Below are 21533 nucleotides of genomic sequence, written 5' to 3'. Positions count from 1 at the left end.
CGGGGTCTGAGGGGGCGCGGCCGGCGCGCGGCCCGCCCTCCGCCGGCCCGGCAGCGTCATGGCGGCGGAGCGGGACGGGGAGCGGGAGCTGAGCTTCTACCGGCGGCTGCCCAAAGTGGTGAGCGCGGCGGGGACGGCCGGGACCCGCCCGTCCCTCCGGCGGCGGGGGGCGTCCGGGGGCCGCGGGGCCGGGCCGGATCCGGAGCGCAGCGGCGCTGCGGGCGGGGGGCCGCCGTTTTTTCAGTTTTTAACAAGCGTGCGCTTCTTGTGCTCTCCTTTACCCCCCCGCAGGGGTTTGCCCCACCCGCGCGCTTGCGGTTCTCGGTGCCTGACCTTCCTCCAGTTAAATCAGTTGAGCGTGATCTGTATGTTCTGTTTTCGCCCTGTTTTGCCCCAGGCTGGCCTGACAGCTCCGCCTCCGATAGCGCTTTTTTTTTCCGTGTCCCGAGGGGTGTGCCCGAGGCGCGGTGTGTCTGTGCGCTCCGCCGCCCCCCCCCCGCCTTATCGCTGTCACCCCGCGGGACTTGGGAAACAGCAAAGGGCACGTACTGCGGTGGGCAGCTCGGGCAGCGAATGCACATCAAACCCTCATCAGATCACACCGTCCCCGTGTTCCCGTGCTCCTCTTCAATAAGATGTTTTTCAGGGTTTATGTTTAGCGTCTAACTGAATTCTGAGAGGTATTTCACTTCCCAGGCTGAAAAATTTAATGTATTAGCAGCAGCAGCAGCGCGTACCAGAGGTGGTAAACAGCCACAGCTCCGGCTGTTCAGCTGGAGCTGAGCACCTTCATGGTTTACAATAATCTGACCCCTTTTCCTCTACTTGGGAGCTTAATACTTTAAAATAGAAATCTGAAATATAATACTTAACAAAATTAAAATTAAATGTTGAAGGAGTTACAATTTCAACATGTTTTCCAGTCAAAGGCTTGAAGAGATATTTCTCCTTTTTTCTTTTTTTTTTTTTCCCAGTGAGAAGGGATGTGTTTGAGGGGGGTGGCAGGAAAGCAGACGCTTTGCAGTGACCTTTTGCAGTAGTGGGGAGGGCAGCAGGGGCACGTTCCATGTGTCAGGAGCCAGGAGAGTGTAAGACGGAGCAGAGGTGAAGCAAGGAATGGAGCTGAGGATGATAGGTGTGGGCCCCAAAGGCAGGTTGTCAAGAAAAAAGCAGACAGCAGTTTTGGACAAAGGAGGGCAGTTACTCCAGCTGCTGTCAATGGGTAGAGGTAGCCTCTTGCTGGATTTCTGGTGCGAGTTAAAACTTCAAAGTATGAAAAAAGAAAGGTGAGTGGATATACAGATGGGGCTATTTTCAGACAATGTATGCATACATTTAACTTGCAGTGGATGGGGAAAGAGTTTTTGAATCCTTATTACACTTTTCTTAATTCTGAGGCAGCTGTTGGCTTCCTCCACGCCTTGAGCTGCTCCGCTCCCAGAAGGAGCTGGGGAGCTACCTTTCCGGAGCCAGCCGTGCTCCCGCTGGGATCAGTCTGGCAGGAGCCACTGGGGGAGAAGGAACAAACGGGATGGTTCCAGTTGAACCAATGCATGCAAAAGCACGAGGAAATAATTACTAGCCAAACACAGAGATAGTTGTTATTTTATTTTCAAACTCAGAGTGAAACAATAACGTAGGATACGAGACCAGTAACACAAACAAGATGTAGAAGCCATCCTTTTCACCGGAAGCAAATCCACAGGTTTTCTTTTCTTTCTCTAGGAACTTCATGCTCATTTGAACGGCTCTATCAGTTCTGCCACTATGAAGAAACTTACGGCCCAGAAGCCATGTCTTCAGATCCAGAATGGAATGACTGTGATTGACAAAGGAAAGAAAAGGACCTTAGATGAGTGAGTGTACATGTGTGTGAGCACGATGGACATTTAACGAGTATCTTTTAATTGAATTAAGAACAGAGAAATGTGTGGTCTTGTACATGGACTGCAGAAAATGCATATTCAAGTTTTAGTTACAGTACAATCTGTTAGACTTTTGTTGCTACTTGTATCTATACAATAACTTCTTAGATGTTTGCATACTAAATGGAAATCTCCTATTGATTAATTCCCTTTTTAAAGGATTGAATATTTTCACTTGTAGCATATGCTCTTCAGAGAAAATTGACTCTTACAGATTCCTTTTTTGGGATCTTCATGTTTTCCTTTGTGCTGAAAAAAGTTTGGTGGTGATAATAATAATTTCTGTTGCAAATGCATTGTTAGAATCTAAAATCAGCAATCACCATTTGGGTGGTCTGTGTATTTTAAGCTACGAGCTGGTTAATTGAGTATAGCAAGTACATGGTTCCAAAGTGCAGATTTTTCTTTTTTTGAATACTCATTTAGCTGTTCAACGTTTGTCCAATTATTTTTTTTACTTTTTCTTTTAGATGTTTTCAGATGTTTCAGATTATCTATCAGATTACCACTAGGCCTGAAGATATTTTACTGGTGAGTTGGTTAAAAGTTTGCTTAAAACAAGCAAGCAATGCACACAGTCAGAATTGGTTGGATTGACAGCTTTGGGTTTGAAGTAACAATATCAGCAATGGTCCCTTCAATTGGATGTCAGAATTATTATTGTAAAACACATTAATTTAGAAACATGGGATTTTATATAACCTTTACATTTAATTTTTGTGAAACCAATGACTTTCCAATATGGTGGTCATTATAACCATTCAGCTACTTGGACTGATAATGTCTTAAAAATGTGGTTTGTTCATTGCTACCAAAGTTTGATTTATCTTGGTCTCCTGTTTCTCCTTCGGTTCAGTACGTACCAAAACTACAGAACTAGAATTGCTCTTTGTTCACCACTGAAAAAGCGTTTCAGGCCAAACGGGATCTGTCTGTGTCTTTTAGTACTCTCATGATGCTGAATACGCTCTTTCTTAATCAGATAACTAAAGATGTTATTAAAGAATTTGCTGATGATGGTGTCAAGTATCTGGAATTGAGGAGCACTCCTAGAGAAGAAAAGTCCACAGGTACAGCCTGTTCTGGTTTTTAGTTTGTAAGTCTGACACGCTATAAAACTTAGTTAAGACTATGTTATTAACAAGTAAAGTCAAACTTAGTTGGTTCGATAAAAATGTACTTTAAATATAAATGCAAAGATTTATCCATGTAAAAACATGTCATTTTACAATTAGATTATTGGGGACAAAAATGTGTTGATTATAACACAAGAATGAGGGTTATTTGCTTTAGTATGACGTCTGAGTCTGCTAATATTTTGAATAGCTGATATATATTTTTTTGTTACTTCATTTTTTTAAATTTTCTTTTAGATGTGGTTTCATAGAAACACATCAGAGAAGTCCCGTTGCTACTCTCTGGTTCACACTAAGTTACTTTCTTTCAGGTACTTAGGAGGAGATTTAATTCAAATGTATGCTTCAAAGTAAAGATATATATATATATGATTATATGATTCTATATTTATAAGCAGAATTAGAACTATATAGATTAGAAGACTATGGACTAAAATCAAAGGTGCAAAATGAAACTTAGAAGGCTAAAGAGCTGGGTCTGTGACATAATACAATTAATTCAAATACGTTTATTCCAAATGTGTACATGTGTTTGTAGGTATGACCAAAAGGATGTATGTTGAAACTGTACTTGAGGGTATAAAGCAGTGTAAAGAAGAAGGCTTGGATATAGATGTAAGGTAAATACAGCACGTGGAGTACCTCTGTTTCAGGGTTTTGCATAGTCTGCTGCTCGGTCACGGTTTGCAGAGAGGTGTACAAACCATCACAGTAGGAAAGAAAATTGTGCTTAAATTAGATTACATGGAATGGAAACAAGTAATTTGTATGGAAATCTGAATTTTTTTCTTCCTTTTTACTGATAGAGAATGAAACTTGGTGAAACTTTTCAGCTCTGAGGCTGTTCATTCTCTGCAACATTTTGAGGAAAAGCAGTGTGTTTGATGACATTGCATTAAAGACTCCTTTTTCTCAGCCGAGACTCATTGCAAAGATTTTGCTCCATTGGCTGTACAAGCAGCCTGCTGTAAAGGAGAACGGTCCGAACCAGCAGAAAAGTTTCAAGGGGGTGTCAGTGGCTGCTCGGAGGCAGTCTGCTTGCCTGACTCTTAGACTGTGGGTAGCAACCCTCGTTAGATGTGTTTGTGGAAGCTGAAGAATTCTCATTCTTCTTGTGTGTGGCTCCGAGAGGTTGCTAACCCGAGGGCGCAGGCAGCAAGTGAGCAGCGTGTTGTTCCCTGCCCTCCCTCTCACCGCGGCTGGTGCGTTTCAGGCTGACGTAGTGATGTAGCTTGTGTCCCTCTGCACTTCGGCACCTTCATTCCTTGAACGGTTTCCTGTACAAATACTCTTCATGCTCAGCCATGAAGGACGCGAAGTGCCATTTTTGTTGGTATCAGACTCGTTAGTCTCCTGATATTACAGCCTGTATTTAACTTAATCTATACGTTTCTATCCTAGATTGTTAATAGCCATAAACAGAAGAGGTGGCCCGGTGGTTGCTAAGCAGACTGTTAAACTTGCTGAAGAGTTCCTTCTTTCCACCGATGGGGCTGTAGTAGGACTTGACCTCAGTGGTGATCCCACCGTGAGTTTTTTGTTTTATTTTGGTCTGTTCTTGAAGATAAGTATATAACGTTGTGTAACAGCAAGTGGTTCTAACCGTATTTTGTTCCTGTAAGCTTTTGTCCTGTTTGTTGCTAGTCTGAAGGCATCGCTCGCAGCCTGGAATGCCGGGTTAATCCCTGTTGCTGTAAGGAACAGATACTCCAACGAAGAATCAATAGATTAATGTGTGACACTGAAGAAAAACACTGCTTTTCAGTGGCTATCTGGGAAGTGTCTGTTACTAAATAGTCCCAGTCAGGTTTACTGGGTTGAGGCAAGTTAAATAATATTACAGGTTGACACTAGTTTAAATTCTGTTTGGATGCACCAAGTGCTTATTGTGTATTAAGAAAGCCAAAATGTTTGAGGGTGGCTGTCAAGTTGTGATGAAATGGCTGTGGGTGATTGACAGCTGTAGAAAGTGTATCGAAATCAAGATACCTGGCTTGTCAGTGTTTGCCCAGTTTGTCTAAACTGCGCCCACAGAGCAGAACATCGGGTGACGTGGTGCATTCAAAACTGAAGTAATGGGAAAAGGAAAATAATTCAGTGTAACTGTATTTGAATTAAGTGTTTTGGTATTGCTAGACTTAATTATTGTAATAGGAGGAGTTTTGTAGAACAAGCTGTAGAATGGCGATGTGTTTCTGTCTTCAAGGCAGGACGTGGTCAAGATTTTTTGGAACCACTCTCGGAAGCAAAAAAAGCAGGCCTAAAGCTGGCGTTGCATCTTTCAGAGGTAAAAGTTTTCTTTATTTTGGTCCTTCTCTGTAATTGCTGTTGCATAAAAACCTTGAAGAAACTAAAATTGACTTCTGTGCGTTTTGAACTTCTCAGGCCAAAATAGTAACAGTTTGGGGCATTTTGACAAAAGCAAAGCAAACAAGGAGAAATCTTCAACAATCTTTCCTCAATCAGAGCTGTCAAATTATTTTTTACTGTACTGTGTCTACTGGGGGTTGCGTGTGAATTTGAAAATTATTGATATTCCAAGAGATCCACTGTTTTCTTCCTGGTATCTTCTGAAAAGTCACATGTAGTCAAATTTGCACCATTTTCATTCTGGTTGCTCTGCTTGCATCAGTAGAAGGAGTTGGGTTTCATACAGAACGTTGAAGTGGTGGCTGAAGCGTAGTCCGACGAGTCTGATAAATACTGAAAATATTTTTATTTCTTCAGGAAATTAGGCACGATATATGATGTCATGGGCCTATTCGTACTTATTTCTATGATATTCCCGCGTGCTTCTCTGAAAATGTATTTCTTAATGTCTCAGTGGTCTCTTGGGTTTGTTTCATTTTTTTTTGTTGTGTTGGTTTTGGCCTCTTGCAGTTTAAGTTCTTCACGCACCGTTTCTTTAATCCCTGTGTAAAAGAGGTGTTAAAGGTCTTCCTGACTGGGTAGTTTTGAAACTGAAGTTTACAGAGCTGATGTGAACTGAAAGTGCTTCAGGGCTGCAAATAGCGGTGGTTTGTTTTTACATTACCAGTTGAGGGTTCTGGCTCCTTCAGTTTGTAGTTCCCGGGTGTGAGTCACTTTCATGCACTACTTCTTTCTTTACAGGGCAGTAATGCAGATGTTTAGCTTCACTAAGGCTTCCTTTTGGGTAAGATGCGCTGTGAAAATAGAGCTTGAAGTCCGTTGTAATTATTTAATGTGCTGTTTTATGCTGCCTTGACAGAATGTAAAATATATCCTCTCTAGATTCCGAATCAAGAAGAGGAAACCAAAATTCTCCTGGGCCTGCCTCCTGACAGAATTGGGCATGGAACGTTTCTCAACGCGGCCACAGCAGGTTCAGAAGAGTTAGTGCTACTTGTTCGACAGAATCAGATACCTATTGGTAAGGAAAAAACTTCTCAACTACCCAGCCAGTAATTGAGAAGGAATTGATTACCAAACGTGCCTCGAAAATATTACCAAATATTTGAAACATAGAAAATCAAGGAAACAACAAGAGCCGATTTTAATTTTCATTCAGGAACAGAAGGAAATAAATTAATGTGTCAAAGGCCATGTCTTTTGTTTTGATATATATCCTCGTTTCTTTTTTTCCCTTAGAATTTTGCATGACATCAAACATCAAAACTCAGACAGTGCCCTCCTGTGACAAACACCATTTTGGATACTGGTACGACGTGGGCCACCCTGCAGTGCTTTGTGTAAGTTTTTTGATTTTAACCGTGTATTTAGGCAAAGAGCCAAACTAGTGTGAGATTGGAGGAGTAGATCTCCTTTTGTGGATCAGAGCTGGCTTACTGACAATATCTGACCTTGCAGCAAGTCATTTGCTTATAGGAAGTGGTAATGAGAAATTTGAGAAATGCCTCATACAAATGGGAATTTTTAGTGTTTCTCTTGGTTTTATTGTAAAGCAAGACCTTTTTTTTCTGTATAGATGAGAGAATCAGCTGTGCATGCAATGAACTGAGTACTGACGGATTTCTCTTCAACACGTTGGTCCAGTGCTTGCATTTCAGCTTGTGCTTCCCTGGGTGTTTATCGTGTTGGACGAGAGTCCTTGAGTTCTCTTGCCGGCTCATTAAGGTCCTTAAATGTCGAGGTGCCAAGTACTTTCGCTGGCATTGGCAAGATTTTACAATCCTCATGTTGGTTTAACCCAAGTGTGTGTGTATATATTAGAGCGTTGTGCTTATTATCCAAGTAAGCCTCAATCCTTTATTGTATAAAGTATTTATTATTGAGTTTGAACTCTGTTGTAGTAGGTGAAAAATAATTCACGATTAGAGATTATTTCTGAGATTTTTTCAATTGTGAAAAGTCTGGATAACCAAGGAGGTAAGAGAGGAGTTTACCTACAAAGGCTTATAAAAACAAGAGTAGTAGAGTGAGGAGATGCCCCAGTGTGTGAAGCCGAGCAGGATGTAGTTAGGGTTCAGCTCTGCGGGGAGACGAGGACTCCCGAGTTGCAGGTGTGTGATCTCGTTTACCCTTAAATAATCCTAACCTGCTCCTTTTAGGTGAGTAATCCTTAGGTGGCTTTCCATCCTATGTTTTTGGTGCTAGCCTGGGACGTCAGCAGCATGGAGAAGTTAGAACAACCGGCACGTTGACACGAGTTGTGAGGGTGGGAGAGTTTCTCCCCTGCGGAGGCGGGAATGCAGAGTGAGCTCTAGTTCCCAGATCTGAGGAAGGGGAAAAGAAGAACAGGGACACCTGCACATCCTGACCCATCTCGCACGTCATTTCATAGCCATCTTTGTAGCAATTTTTACAGGAATTCCTATGTTCTTGATAAATTGTGCCATCGCTTTATGAAGTTTTCTTGTATGTTTGAATACCTTAATAATTTTGAGTGAAAATAGGGCAAAGTATGAAGTAATTACCAACAGATGAACGGACCATGGAATAAAATGTGAAACAGCAAGATAAAACTGGTTTGTAGTGTGTAGAAAAACACCTTTTTGATGTAGAAAAACTATTTTAAACTTGTTTTTTCTTTTCTTTCCATTGAACTCCAGACTGATGATAAAGGCGTCTTTGCAACAGATCTATCGCACGAATACGAGCTGGCTGCAAAAACATTCAATCTGACTCCATCACAGATGTGGGGTCTCTCCTATGAATCAATCAACTACATCTTTGCTTCCAGTGACGTAAAATCAAAGCTAAGGGAACGGTGGTGCCAACTGAAGCCAACCCTGTTTGATTAAAAACTCTTGTTCTAAGCAGCTTGGGTGTGGCAGCTTGGGTAGTAACCAATTTTGACCGAAGTCCCTGGTTTTTTTCAGACTTCAGGTTTGTAAACGCAGCCCATAAGCTGCGCCTGTGCGAAAGGAAGGTGACGAGAACCTCCCGTGTTAGTGGGGACAGATAACTGTTCTTTCCTAGTTGGGAAGGGGGAAGGGCTCCTGACCAGTGACTGAAGTTCCAAATGTGTCCTCACCTCCTTTCTCTCAGTTGATACGACATTTTTTAAAAATAGTTTAAATATGTCATCATACTACAAATGTTTGAGTCAGAACACAATAAAGGCTCGGCTGCTGGGGCCGAGGATGTCTCTGGTGGCAGCGTTCTGCCAGCGGGGGGTGTGTGGTGTGTACGTTTGGGGTTTGAATTGTTTTTAAACAGAAGTTCTGAGCAATTGGTTGAATGTGAAGACAGAAACAAACTCAGGGAGAGTGAAATACCTGTCTCAAAGGCATTAAATATTGCATCTGTTTTAACTGGGGCACGGGTCTGACTGACGCCTGCCGTGGGTTGCGTGGTGCCTGTGGTGGTGCCTGGTGACGCGCTCGGCACCGGTAGCGCTTAGACAAAGTTCAGAATCTTGAACGCCTTCACAAAGCGTCAGCTTCTGGGGGAATATGGGCTAATTCTGCAAATGCTTTGTAGAATTGCTGTTTGTTTCTCGTAAAAGAAAAAAAAAAAAATAAAAATAGCTTGAACCTCCCGTGTTTTCGAAACCACTGCTTCAAGTGTGTGTGTGTGTGTGTGTGTACACGCGTGTGCATGGGAGCTGCAGAGGAGCGGCACGTCCCACCTGGGGCAGGACTGGATGAGCGCGGAGGCACCAGGAGTGGGGGCTTCTGCTCCCGCAGCCGAGGGGGCTCCTCGGGTCCGGCACTGACAGGGTTCACTCCCCTGTCGCTGTGTCTCTGCCTGTGTGTTCCGATACCGGGACGTCACAATCCGTATGAACACACGCATCCAGCGGGAGCTAACAGCAGTGTGGGGAGCAGCCAGAGAGAAGGTACTGCATACCTAGAGTGGTTTTACATTGATTAATTAAACAAGCAACATTCTGGGCTCTCCGAGGAATACTGAAGAGAAATACAATGACGAAGCTGTTCGTGAGTTCTGTTTTGGTCTTTTTTAATAAAATCGGCATTAAGCAGTTGTTCCAGCTCCAAGATGGCAATAAGAAAGGGAAAGTAAAAAAAAAACAAAAACAGGTGGTGGTCGGAGGAGAGCAGAGAAGTTGGGATGTCTGTGTGGCTGCCTGCCGTTACCACGGACTGTTTGCATGCAGAGAACATTCCTTTTGGAGCTGGGGAAAACTGTGTAAAGCAGAAGGGTGGTTTTATATGTTCTTACCTCAACTCGGACCAAGACCTCATGCTGACTTTCTATTTATAAATGGTACTTTACTTCCCAAATAGTTTGACTGACCGTGTTATCCTACGTTGTTTGATCAAGTTGCATTGACACTTGATGTTTGATCAAATTTGTATTTTCTTTCTACAAAAATAATTACTATGGTAAATGTATTCTTTTTCCCTTCTTATGGAAAAGCTCTCTGGGACGCTACTGTTACGTGTGTCTTTGTCTCAGGGTAAGTGCGCCCCCGGTACCCCAGTGAAACAGCGTTCTTGTGGAAAATAAGTTTTAGAGTATTTTTATAGGTTGTGGCCTTCTAATAACTCCAGTAATAGTATTTGGTTTATTAGCGAAGAAAAACCATCGACTTCCTGTTTATTTACTAAGCTGTCATCCTCAGAGTTCATTTTATTGGTCAAGTGTAAAACTTTCTAAAGCGAAATGACTCATAATGATGAGCTTTTCGGTTTCAAATGGCTAGTGTTACACAGAAGGAAGTTTGATTTTTGAGGTGTACGTGCTGAAGGTGACTTGCAGATGCCTTCACTCAGAGAGCAGAGCCCCGGTCCGTGCTGCTGTGTTACACCTCCCTTTGTCCTGCAGAACTATACACAGAGCTGGGGGTTAACTCTCATAAATAAAACTGCAGAGGTTCCTCCTTTAGTTTCTGGTAGGACTATAGTTAATTTTATATGCTTCTTGCCGAGCCTGCTTCTTAAATGCAGAGTTAACAGTGAGATAACCATTGTTCAGTTCATAATAGCGTATAAAAATGACTGTGACATACAGTTGGAGTGAAGTAAGTGTCAGTAACGGGGCAGAGGACTTTCCTCCCACCCCACCACCCCAAAATGCAGTGGAAATTCTGAGTAGTTACAGAATTTCATAGGGTATAAGATGAGGTTTAAGTATCTATTCAGGTGCAGATCAACTTAATTTTTAAAGTAAACACCACAGTTCTAGACTGAGTTAATATTTTCCTTTATTTCCATCCGATTATATGAGATAACCCTTACAAAACAGTCATCAATGCTCACAGTCTTTATTCACATCACATGAAAATACACACTTTGGTCCTACTGAGCACCACTGCCCTCAGAGACACCTGCAAGAAACCACAGTCTGCAAACCCTCCGTCCCTTGGGGTGAGGCCAGAAACACCCCACAGCTCATCATCACTCGGCCGCCAAACTCTAAGTACTTACTCGCTGCTCTTCAGCATCGTAGCTTTGCAAGTCGTGTAGTTACATGAATGATTTCTACGCTTCTTTCAATATTTTGGTATGTCAAACTACTACATTAAAAAAACCGCGACAGCTGAGGGCGCTGCAGTAGGTAAGTGCACAAGATGGGTTAGAGACTGGAGCATCGCTCCCGCGAGAGGCCGGGAGAGCTGGGGCTGCTCAGGCTGGAGAAGAGAAGGCTGGGGGACTGATCGCATCCACATGTTTAAATACCTGCTGGGAAGGAGGAAAGAAGGTGGCGCTGGGCTCTTCCCAGCAATACCCAGTAACAGGAAAAGGGGCAGCAACTGAAACAGGAAATTCCACCCGCAGGTAAGGGAACACCTTCTCCTATGTGGGTAGCTGAAGGTGGGGACACATGGCCCAGACCAGCTGGGGAGTCTCTAGCCGTGCAGATGTTCAAACCCCCAAGTGAGCAGTAGTGGACCCTGCTTGAGCAAAGGAGTTGGCCTGGACAATCTCCAGAGATGCCTTCCAACCTCAACGAGCCGGAGACTCCGAAGTGAGTATATAAATATGCACATGATTAAAGTCTTTATATGAATACAAAATCTTTGAAAATTAAATACTGACTTAACTCGGTCACTCAAGTGACAGTTTTTCACCAGGCTTGAACAAAAGCAGTTGAGTGACTTGTGAAACTGCTTGATCTATTCATTCTTCGTAGCCTTCCTTCTTTCACCTCCGGTGTGGAATCCCTTAGTGCCGTCAGGGCCTTTGGGCAGCCGCAGCACCCCTACAGGCAGCCCATCTGCGTTCTGTATTTTCCGAGCCAACATGGGGCTACCGACGGGACTCTTCTCTTGTGTTACAGTCTGAGCTTTTCTCCTCTGTACCCAGGGGCTGCCCGAAGGAGTGACGCTGCTGTCCGAGGAATAATCCGTACCTTTCCGTGGCATTTCAGGGCTAGTGCCTGGGTTGAGCTTGCCGTCTTCAGCCAGCGGAGACTTTCTGGTTACTTTTCTTAGTGAAGACGGACTGTTCCAAGGACTCGATCTGGGTGACACATTAGGACTCAAATGGTTGCTTGGGTGAATGACGGGGCTCAAATTACTCCTGGTATTCGTTGTGGTACTTCTGCGTCCTGACAGTGGTGATGCCGGATTACTCTCTGGGTCAGAAGAGCTGTTTGCTGAAGATTCATCACCAACAAACTGAAGTTCCTCAACTCTCTTATTAAGGGATTTAGCCTTCTTAAGGCTCTTGCTGGTGTCCTCGTCACGGTTCTTGTCTTTGGGAACTTTTTTCTTTGGAGGTTTCATGCCTATTAGGACAACTTTCACTCCAGTTTCTTTCTTTTCAGCACACATGAAGTCATGAGCACGTACGGCAGCATCTACTTCTTCAAATTCTATAATTGCACATTCCTGAGTTCCCAGTTGGGTGTACCTGTTGCTGACCCTCCTGATATCGGGTGGTAGATCCCTACCAGGCTTAAGAATACGAACTGATGAAATTGCACCGAAAGTGACAAAGGCTTTGAGGAGATGCTCCATTATCCTTTCTTGCACGCATCCATTTTCTTGCTGTTTGTTAACAGCCTCCAGCTCAGAAATCCTGTGGATATCATACACCAGTAACATCCTGGTAGGGAGGTTTTCACTTGAAAACACTGGAACTGGAGTATTTCTTCTCACCTTCTTGTGATCATCATTGAGCTCAAGAACGTCCGAGTACTGCAGTGCATAGGCTGTGGTTCTCCAGTCACGGGTAAGGTGCTTCACCTTGATGACAGACACAGATTAAGCAGCAGAACTGATCAAAACCACTCAAACTTATTATAGAAAGTTTAAGGCAGATGCAGGCTCCAGTCTACAGACAGAAACCTAGATTTAAGTTTCATGCAGCAGAACCGAGTGAAAAAGTAAACCATTTTCCGGCCATAATGGGCAGCAGTGAGCTCCCATAAAGCTCATGTCCTGTTGAATCTACTGAAAATAGGAACTGACACTAAATCTAAAACTGAAAATCATTACTTTAGCTTAAAGCCTACTCTAGTGGTGTTCAGTCATTCCATAGCTAGGTCTGAACCTTGACCAAAATGCATGTTCTGTGGGATTTATTTTGTTAAGTTTGCCAAACAAGTAGTTTTGCGAAGTTTAGGACTTCATTTTATTGAACGGATTTTTCCTCTCTCTAAAATCTCACTTTAAAACCTCCCAAACTTCTCTATTTCCAAGGATTGTTTTTAAGAGTTTATCTGTTATGGGTATAATCCGTTTGTGGTCTGAAGAAACAGGGAGTGCCTTAACTTCTAGACTGAACAGCTCTGCAAAACTGTCAGACTTAGAATCCTGACAAAGTGCTTCTAATGTAATTTTAGAAATCACTTACATGCACACATTTACATAGGAATTCCTAATGTAAAAAAGAATAAAACCTACCTCACCTTCAAGTGACTTCAATTATCAGATAACTGTCTACTACTCTTAATTTTTGGATCTCCATACATTCGGCGAAGGTCAGATTCACCATCCCTTCTCAGAGACCAGAAAGTGACTTCACCAGGATTATTCAGCTACTCATGAGTAGCTGATCTAGAAATGAATTTTATCCAACATCCCACTTACTGTGCCCTATTGTCTCCCAGAATGATAATTTAAAAGCATAGTTGCTTAAAAGCCTATGAGTTCCCTAGTCAATCACTAATGAGTTCAGCAATTAAAGTTCTGGCTGAAACAAACCTAACCATCACATCAAAACCCCTGAGAGAGGCAGATAAAGGAGGCTGTAAAACCATCTCTATAAAAGAAGTTATTTTCATCTCATCTCTCCTCATGTGTTTAGATTCATCAGGCTTACACAAGGCACTTCAAGTCTTAAAACGTTAGCTTACCTTCTTAAAAGAAGTGAGGAGTTTAACGCTGACATAGCCCATCTTATTTCTTCTCACGTGCTTTAGAAGGAAGGCATCTTTCTCAAGGTTCTCATCTGAGAAGTAATATTCAATCTGTGCTATTAACTTCTGGATCAGGTCATTTTCTGGAGGTTGCCAGTTCTGGTCAGAGTCATCATCATTTTCCCCACTGCTGGAAAACAGTTAAATCATTTTATTAACAGGTCTTCATCTTATGTTAGTAGATTTCAAATAGTGTTTCAAAATGAAAAGGGCTAACTGTAACCTTGACTCCAACATACTCTATACGTGGGCACTGAAGAGGTATCTCAGCCTACCCGGGCGGTCAGCTCAGAGGATGGAGCTTTCCAGTCCACATCCTGAGCTCATTCCAAAAGCTGATCTCAGTGTAGAACAATGAGACATACACACTGGCATCTTGAAACCACTCTGCCAACTCAAATCCTACACTGAAACATGGCATACAGGTGCGATACCAAGTATGTCCAGTGAGAGTGTTTCATTTTTCAGTATGAGGCTACTAAACACAGACTTGACATTTATGTGCTTCGTGTGGAGTGTCACACACTGGTGAATGATGTTCCAGCTAGATGAAATCATGATTTCTCAAGCCTTGTCACTGCATGAGTGCAGAAGCCAGTATGCAGGGAGTAAGACAGACCGACAGGACTATTGCACCTCTTACAGGTCAGAGTAACTCAACCAGCAGTTTACCGAGGGCCTTAAACTGTGTGTAGCTGCAGATGAAGGACTTCGGTGCAGCAGCTGCTGCTGCTGCACCTCGGGAACAGCTGTACCTGCACACACATGCAGGCTGGGAAGAAGTCATTCTTGTTTCCTCTCTGCCCCTCCCATCAAGCTGTCTAGGTACCTGTGCAGAATGGAGCACTACTGAGCATCCTATCCTCAAAAAAGGGATTGCGAACGTGGATTTGAGATAAACTTCTTGCCACATACAGTTACAGCAGCACGTTTGTTACTGAAATACAACCGTTTAAATTGTTATCTAGCTTCAGGCAAGTTCACCCTCAGGCTACAGCCATAGATGTTGCTATTGGAAATATAATGCACAAGTTTACCTTAAGCCAGAGTCATTTTTTTGTAAAGCTGTTAGCAGTGTAGTTTTGCTGTGCAATCATCATGAAAGTTTCTGTTAAAAAAAAAAAATAATCACCCACTAAGCTCCCTAGACCCTCTAAATCATGCATTACTTTGGTCTCCCATGTACCTCAGCAACAAAAAAGGAGGAGCCACACGTTTGCCCAAAACTGTCTCAAATGGCTTTTGCAGAGCTTGTGAAATCACTAAAGAAGGGAGCAGGTGCCACACTTGAGTCCTCCGCGGGCAAGCTGGCAGGGACGACACGGGCTACCGGATCCCCTGGCCTGGCAGTTTTGTCCCAGAGGTGAACTGGAGACTGTGATCTTAATGCCGAGGGGAATTTGAAGCTAACAATTTATTTACTTATTATGGTTGTCCCAATGATAGGGCAACACATCAGATGATACACATGGATACTCACACAATCCTACCAATCTCCTCACAAAAATCTCCCCAGCCACCTAATAGGGTACAGTTCAAAGGAACGACAAGAGTGAGAGAGCAAGAAAAAGAATTATTTGAGTTATTTGACAATGCCAGAAGTAGAAGATAACAGATGGAGTTATAATTAAGATAGAAAAAAAAAAATCATTTAATGGCCAGCTGTGGGTGCTGGTTTCAGAAGGAAGAAAAAACAAGAGTAAGTGTTTATTTTTCATTCACGCTATTCCCTTACCCCACTACTTCTCATTTTTCATTCACTACCGATTGAGAACTAGTGTGGGCCCAAGAAACTTAGCATATTTCAGCGATTTTATATATCCACACTGTTAAGAAAAGCTTACCTTCAATTCAGGATGGAGCTTACATGTTTTTTAGAGGATTTATTAGTACAGATATCTGCAGGTATTTGGAAGGCTCGGATGGAAAGAAAATGGAGCTTCGTGCTTGGGGAAAAAAATAAAAATGAACTTCATACTTGCAAAGATCAGTCCCATCCTTCCTTACAGCGTTAACACACTGAATCGAAGTGAAACAGGTCTTGTTTCACCTCTCTAAATTAAATATTGGTCACTGTCTGAACTATACACCATTTCGATACTGGGCAGATGGTTCAGCTTTTACAAAACCTTTAGGGCTCTTACAACAGCCCTCACTAAGTTCTGTGTGGAAACTCCACCTACAGCAAATGCAGAAATTTGTAACTAGGTCCATATTAATTAACAGTAATGATCAACTGGTAGGACCTCTAGGGTATCAACTCAACTCTGCTCTTGTGAGACCCCACCTGCAGTGCTGCATCCAGCTCTGGGGCCAGGAACATAAGGACATGGACCTGTTGGAGCGAGTCCAGAGGAGGCCATGAAGATGATCAGAGGCTGAAGCACCTCTGCTGCCAGGACAGGCTGGGAGAGTTGGGGTTATTCAGCCTGGAGAAGAGAAGGCTCTGGGGAGACCTTATAGCCCCTTCCAGTATCTAAAGGGGCTACAGGAGAGATGGGGAGGGCCTCCTGATCAGGGAGTGGAGCAATAAGACAAGGGGTAATGGCTTTAAACTGAAGGAGGGGAGATTTAGACTAGATATGAGGAAGAAATTCTTTACTGTGAGCGTGGTACAACACTGGCCCAGGTTGCCCAGAGAAGCTGTGGATACCCCATCCCTGGAAATGTTCAAGGTCAGGTTGGATGGGACTTTGAGCAACCTGGTCTAGTTGAAGATGTCCTTGCCCATGGCAGGAGGGTTGGACTAGGTGGCCTTTAAAGGTCCCTTCCAACCCAAACTATTCTATTCTGTACAAAGGTAGTTGATAAATCAATGTCAGTCAACACTGATCAAAAAAAGAGCCTAGTAATTCTCAACTTTCATTTACTTGTTTCTTTATTCAGAGCTTTGTGACAGATACGCTTGTCAAAACAATTAGGACAGACTGAAAAACAACCTTTTAACATGGTGACTCATCTGGCTATTAGTCACACAAGAAACTAAACACGTATCTGCATAGAGAATAGATTTGGGGTTTTAAGTATCAAAACTCACAAACAATATATTAAATTGTCTGGATATAGTCTAACCTCTTGACAAGTTTTTGTAGAGTCTCGAAAAGAATCAGGTATTGTATTAATAAGCACTATGTAGCAATATAATGTGCAGCATTAAGTTGATGTTCCAACAGTACAATCACTCCAAGGCAGTGCAAGTCTGTGAACAAAAACTAGCGGATATCATCCTGGGTGCCTACTGACGGGTGTGTGGCTGCAGCAATCATTAAATTTCAATTTCTATTGCAAAACATATTTTAGACTGAGCACATAATAAAAACATTCACTTTCAAGCTCAGATTGTGCCTGTCTGCATCCAAAATCAACTTAAGTTGAGCAAGAATAGCTTTACTCTATGCATAGGAGAATCACCTGTTTCCTATAAACAGTCTGAAGATTTTTCTGAAGCACCTGGCAGCTAAATGGCTGTGGGCTGAATGTCACAAATACTCAGAGATCTCCTGAAGAACTTGTGGTGCCTTGACCATGAGGAAATGGTTTTAATTTCTTATGTTACAAAACCTAGAAATTGAGGAAAAATAATCTAAATTGTCTGCTAGCTTAGTTGGAGACTGAAATGGCTGATTCCCAGCAGTTTTAGACAATCACTAACAGTTTTCCAAATCTTTGCGTAACTGATTTCCTATCAGATGTTGCATTCCCAACGATAAATCCTTAGATAAAGTTACATGTAAAAGGCAAAAACATGTGTGAACTCCACTCACCTACTTTTGATGTAGAGGCTTTACAGTTCTCTCCATGGCAATACCTCTGCCCCTTCCTGCATCAGGAAGAGGCCATTTACAAAAATGCAACCTCCGCAAGGACTTAGTATACATCAGCACTGTTACAAAGCTTGAAAAAAATAACCACCCTATTTTCTAGTCTAGGCCAGGGCCAGCCAGAAGCTCTTACACAAGTAACATTGTCAAAAAAGCCCAAATGTAAAAAATACTCTGAATTTAAGAAATCGGTAATTGGAATGCAACACTGTAGACTCCTGTACACAATTTATAAAAATACAACAGTCACACGTGATTGTGGAAAGATGAAGCAGACCCAGTTCAAACGCTTCACTTGTGTCTAGCTACGCTTGCCTCCTGTTTCTGTAGGGCAGAGTTGACAACTCTGGCAGCTGCAGAAAACTCCCTTCTCTGACTACCCCTCTGTAATTTAAAACAACGCACTGCAGTTCATTCTGAGTCAGTGCTGAGATATGAAGTTAGATAATTGATTAGAAACAATTGCTCTACAAACCGAATACTGAATTTCATGCTACTGTGCCTAAATCTTTGTGTCTGAATTTATTAGTGCATCCGCAGCTTTAGTACCAAACACAAGATGAACTGCAACTAGTGAGCTTTGTCTCTCTGCAGTTTTCTGTTACAAAAATCCTGGATGTTCCTTTTACAAGAGATTCTGGTATGCATCAAAGCAACTTCAGGCATCAGTGATAGTTCCTGCAAGTTATCGTTAAATACAGACAACGCTATTGCCACTATCAAACAGTAAAGTGTAGATTACAAAGCGGTAGTTACTTCTGCGTTTAAACTGCTCTTGATTTCACGTCTGAACAACTTGTTTCCAAAGCCATAAACAGGTCTGCTTGTCCGCATCTAAATTCTACTAAAGGAAATCTGTGGTTCTATGCAATAAAAACCTAACGGGGAATAAAAGAAAACAAAAACCGCCACAACAACAACCAAGCCCTTTATGTAAAAGGCAGTGAAATGGGAATGCCGGAGGCAACACAGCCCGGCTGCGGGGAAGCCACGTCCCGCCGCGCCGGCCAAGCCGCGGGCAGCCCGGCCCCGGCCGGTGCCTCGGGCGGCACGGACAGCCCGGCCCGAGCCCCCGCCGGCCGCCCCCGCGGGAGCGCGTCCCGCCTCTCCCACCGCTCCCCGACGGCGTTGCATCAGCCGCAGCCGCGGCGTTCGGCGGGCGTCCGTGGCGGCTCCGCACCGCCGGGCCCTTCTTCCCCACCTGCCCCGGCGGGCTCACCTGCAGCGCCCGCACCGCCCCGCGTCCTCCTCGCTGCAGCTGCCGCCGCTTCGCGCCTCCGGGCACAGCGAGCCGCCGCCGCCGCCCTCCTCCTCCTCTTCCTCCTCCTCCTCTCCCTCCTCCGCCGCCGCCTGGACGGCCACTCGGATGGGCACGGGGCCGCTTCCCGTCGCCAGCTGCGGGCCGGCGGCCACAGCCCCGGGCTCCGCCGCCTCGGGGCCCCCGGGGGCGGCCGGCAGCCGCTGGGCCATGGCGCCGGGCGGGCTTAGCCCGCCGCCACAGCAGCGATGCCCTGGGCTGCCGCAGCCGCCTCCCCCGCTCCTTCCCTCCCCTCTCTCCCCGCCTCTCCCGCTGCGGTGGCGGGAGGGCCGGTCCCTCCTCCAGCCGCGCCGCCCCAGTGCGGGGCCCGCCGGGACGGCCGGTGGGAGTTTCTTCCCCGTTGGCGATGGAGTCGGGACCGTTTCTGTTGCGACAGAGAACTCCTCACCGGAGAGCAGCGCCCCAGCTCCTCACCTCCCCGTACGGCCTCGGGGCTGCGCCGCCGCGTCCCGGCCCCGCGGGGCGTTTGGGGACATTCCGAAAGGTGACGCCGGGTAAGTGTGGTTTTAAACGCCGAGGGTGACACCTGGAAATAAGAAAACCCAGTGAACAAGGCCGTGATTTGGATGTTTGTTATCTCAGTAGGGCACTCCTCTATAATTCTGCATGGTGCTTAAACAGAATAAAAGCATTCCCCTTAAGAACTTATTAATATATAGAGGCCCCTCTTCTGAGAAAACACTGATTTATTTTGAACTTACAGACTATTGCGCTATATTTCAGTGGGCTCTTTCAGCTATTAAAGTGCAATTAACATTCGTGTTTTTGGGATTATAATCTAAAGCACCTCAATTTACGGCGTAAATACTCATTCTTCAGTCAGGGAGGATCTTTCTGTCAATACTATCTGAACCCAGACTGCTGAATGCTGGCTGGGCCGTTAACTCACCGCCTCATTTGTGGCATCCTTCTTCCTGTCTGCACAATTCCTCTGAGGTTGTTTGTGCAATTTATTCTGAGAAATTTGGGTTGGCAAAAAGTGGGACTGTGCGCAGGGGCCAGTTGTCCCCATGGGTCACACACAGGCCATGGGGCTGCCGCTCGGCTTCGGGCGGGGTTGGCTTATTTTTTAACATGCCTTAAGCAGTGAAGTATTTTGTTTATGAAATAGGCTTACATGCATCACTAACCAAATCTCTAACTTCCCTGCTAGCAGAGCGGCATTTTGTAATAAGTCTTGGGTAGGGCATCCCTTTGCTATTGATTTCAGCGGGAACAGAAATACAAATGCAGAATCCACGTTCCAGGAGAGAGCATGTATGGAAATTGTGGGTCTCGTTTATTATTTGAGTTCACACGAGTTGTTTGCCTCCCCGGGTAGGAGCGAGGTCAGGAGCGCTATTAGCACAGAACCATTTTGAGCTGCAGCGAAGCTAAATGATGTTTGAGACATTTCAGTTTATCTGACGACTCCTTCTGTCGAGGTTAAGTGAACTTGATTTTATAGGGAAGGACACTAGACCTGTTTTTCTGCTCTATCAGTGGTCACTGCACAGAACTGCCCTTTGGCCTTGCCAGTGCTCAGCTCATTTCTTTGAGGAGTCCTACTATCGTTGTCATCTACAGCTCCCTCAAAAGAGGGTGTAGAGAGGCAGGGGTTGGTCTCTTCTCCCAAGTCACAGGCCATAGGACAAGAGGAAATGGCCTCAAGTTGCGCCAGGGGAGGTTCAGATTGGAGATTAGGAAACATTTTTGCACTGAAAGGGTTATCAAGCATTGGAATGGGCCGCCCAGGGAAGTGGTTGAGGCACCGTCCCTGGAGGTATTTAAAAGACAAGTTGACATAGTGCTTAGTGACATGGTTTAGTGATAGTTTTTATCAGAGTTAGGTTGATAGTTGAACTTGATGATCTTAAAGGTCCCTTCCAACCTAGACAATTCTATGATCTAGTCTGCTACAAACTTGTTAATAATGTTGAGAGAATTAGTGTAGATGAAGATTGATGTCGTTTCAAACACTGTGTTGATCAGATCTCCATTGAAATTACCAAGGTAAGGTTTGTTTGTTTGAATATAGCAATGTTCTATAATAATAATGCCCATGACAGGGGGTTGGAACTAGATGATCTTTAAAGGCCCTTCCTACCCAAACCATTCTACGATTCTATAATGCTTAACTACTAGCAGATATTAAACAGTATTTGTAACCATGGGAGAACTTAAAACTAAATGAATAACGTAGACAAGTCCTGTAGAGGGAAACCCCTATCTCAGCTGATCTTCTGATACTCAGGGTTACAATCCCATGAGCCTCAACTGTGCAAAACTTTCACAGATTTCTCACAGCACATTCATTGTTGGCACAGAATGGTCTACATACCATAAAAAAACCACACCCACATTTTGTATTTCTCACAAAGCCACAGTTACAGGTTTTTTGTCACCTTTCAGCAAACAGAAACTAAATCCACACGACACAAGGCTAAACCCGGGGCCTGGGCGGGGGAGGCACGGTGAGGGGGTTCGCGGGCCTCCCCCACACAGCCACCCCCGCCATTGCTGTTCCAGCCACCGAGGGGCTAGGAACACGCACCGATGTGTGTGGAAAAGCGCCCACCGCCCATCACCGGGGCCTCTGGGC

General features: G+C 44.3%; 2 protein-coding genes across 2 annotated transcripts; one reads left to right on the top strand and one right to left on the bottom strand.

Annotated features, from left to right (window-relative positions):
- The first annotated feature begins 50 nt into the window (after nt 1-50).
- MAPDA (N6-Methyl-AMP deaminase) lies at nt 51-9023 on the top strand. The gene is made up of 10 exons (XM_074155601.1): nt 51-118; nt 1726-1856; nt 2396-2456; nt 2908-2995; nt 3600-3681; nt 4463-4589; nt 5268-5348; nt 6314-6452; nt 6671-6771; nt 8092-9023. The coding sequence occupies exons 1-10, from the start codon at nt 59-61 to the stop codon at nt 8281-8283; spliced, it is 1062 nt and encodes a 353-aa protein (XP_074011702.1). The 5' UTR covers nt 51-58; the 3' UTR covers nt 8284-9023.
- A 1608-nt stretch (nt 9024-10631) lies between these two features.
- Nucleotides 10632-19104, bottom strand: LARP6 (La ribonucleoprotein 6, translational regulator). Its single transcript, XM_074155497.1, has 3 exons — nt 18854-19104; nt 13751-13943; nt 10632-12638 (listed from the first exon to the last, which is right to left on the bottom strand). The coding sequence occupies exons 1-3, from the start codon at nt 19102-19104 to the stop codon at nt 11565-11567; spliced, it is 1518 nt and encodes a 505-aa protein (XP_074011598.1). The 3' UTR covers nt 10632-11564.
- Between the last annotated feature and the right edge of the window lie 2429 nt (nt 19105-21533).

The sequence above is a fragment of the Numenius arquata genome, chromosome 11, assembly GCF_964106895.1.
Source record: "Numenius arquata chromosome 11, bNumArq3.hap1.1, whole genome shotgun sequence".
NCBI lineage: Eukaryota > Metazoa > Chordata > Aves > Charadriiformes > Scolopacidae > Numenius > Numenius arquata.
Note: the sequence above shows the minus strand (reverse complement) of the source record. Positions and strands in the feature narration are given on the sequence as shown.

Coding starts and splice junctions, on each gene's coding strand:
- MAPDA (XM_074155601.1), top strand. CDS start 59: ATGGCGGCGGAGCGGGACGGGGAGCGGGAGCTGAGCTTCTACCGGCGG. Junction 2,996..3,599: donor TAGAGAAGAAAAGTCCACAG/GTACAGCCTGTT, acceptor ATGTGTTTGTAG/GTATGACCAAAAGGATGTAT. Junction 3,682..4,462: donor GGCTTGGATATAGATGTAAG/GTAAATACAGCA, acceptor TTTCTATCCTAG/ATTGTTAATAGCCATAAACA.
- LARP6 (XM_074155497.1), bottom strand. CDS start 19,104: ATGGCCCAGCGGCTGCCGGCCGCCCCCGGGGGCCCCGAGGCGGCGGAG. Junction 13,944..18,853: donor GGGCGGTGCGGGCGCTGCAG/GTGAGCCCGCCG, acceptor ACTGTTTTCCAG/CAGTGGGGAAAATGATGATG. Junction 12,639..13,750: donor TCCTCACTTCTTTTAAGAAG/GTAAGCTAACGT, acceptor TCTGTCATCAAG/GTGAAGCACCTTACCCGTGA.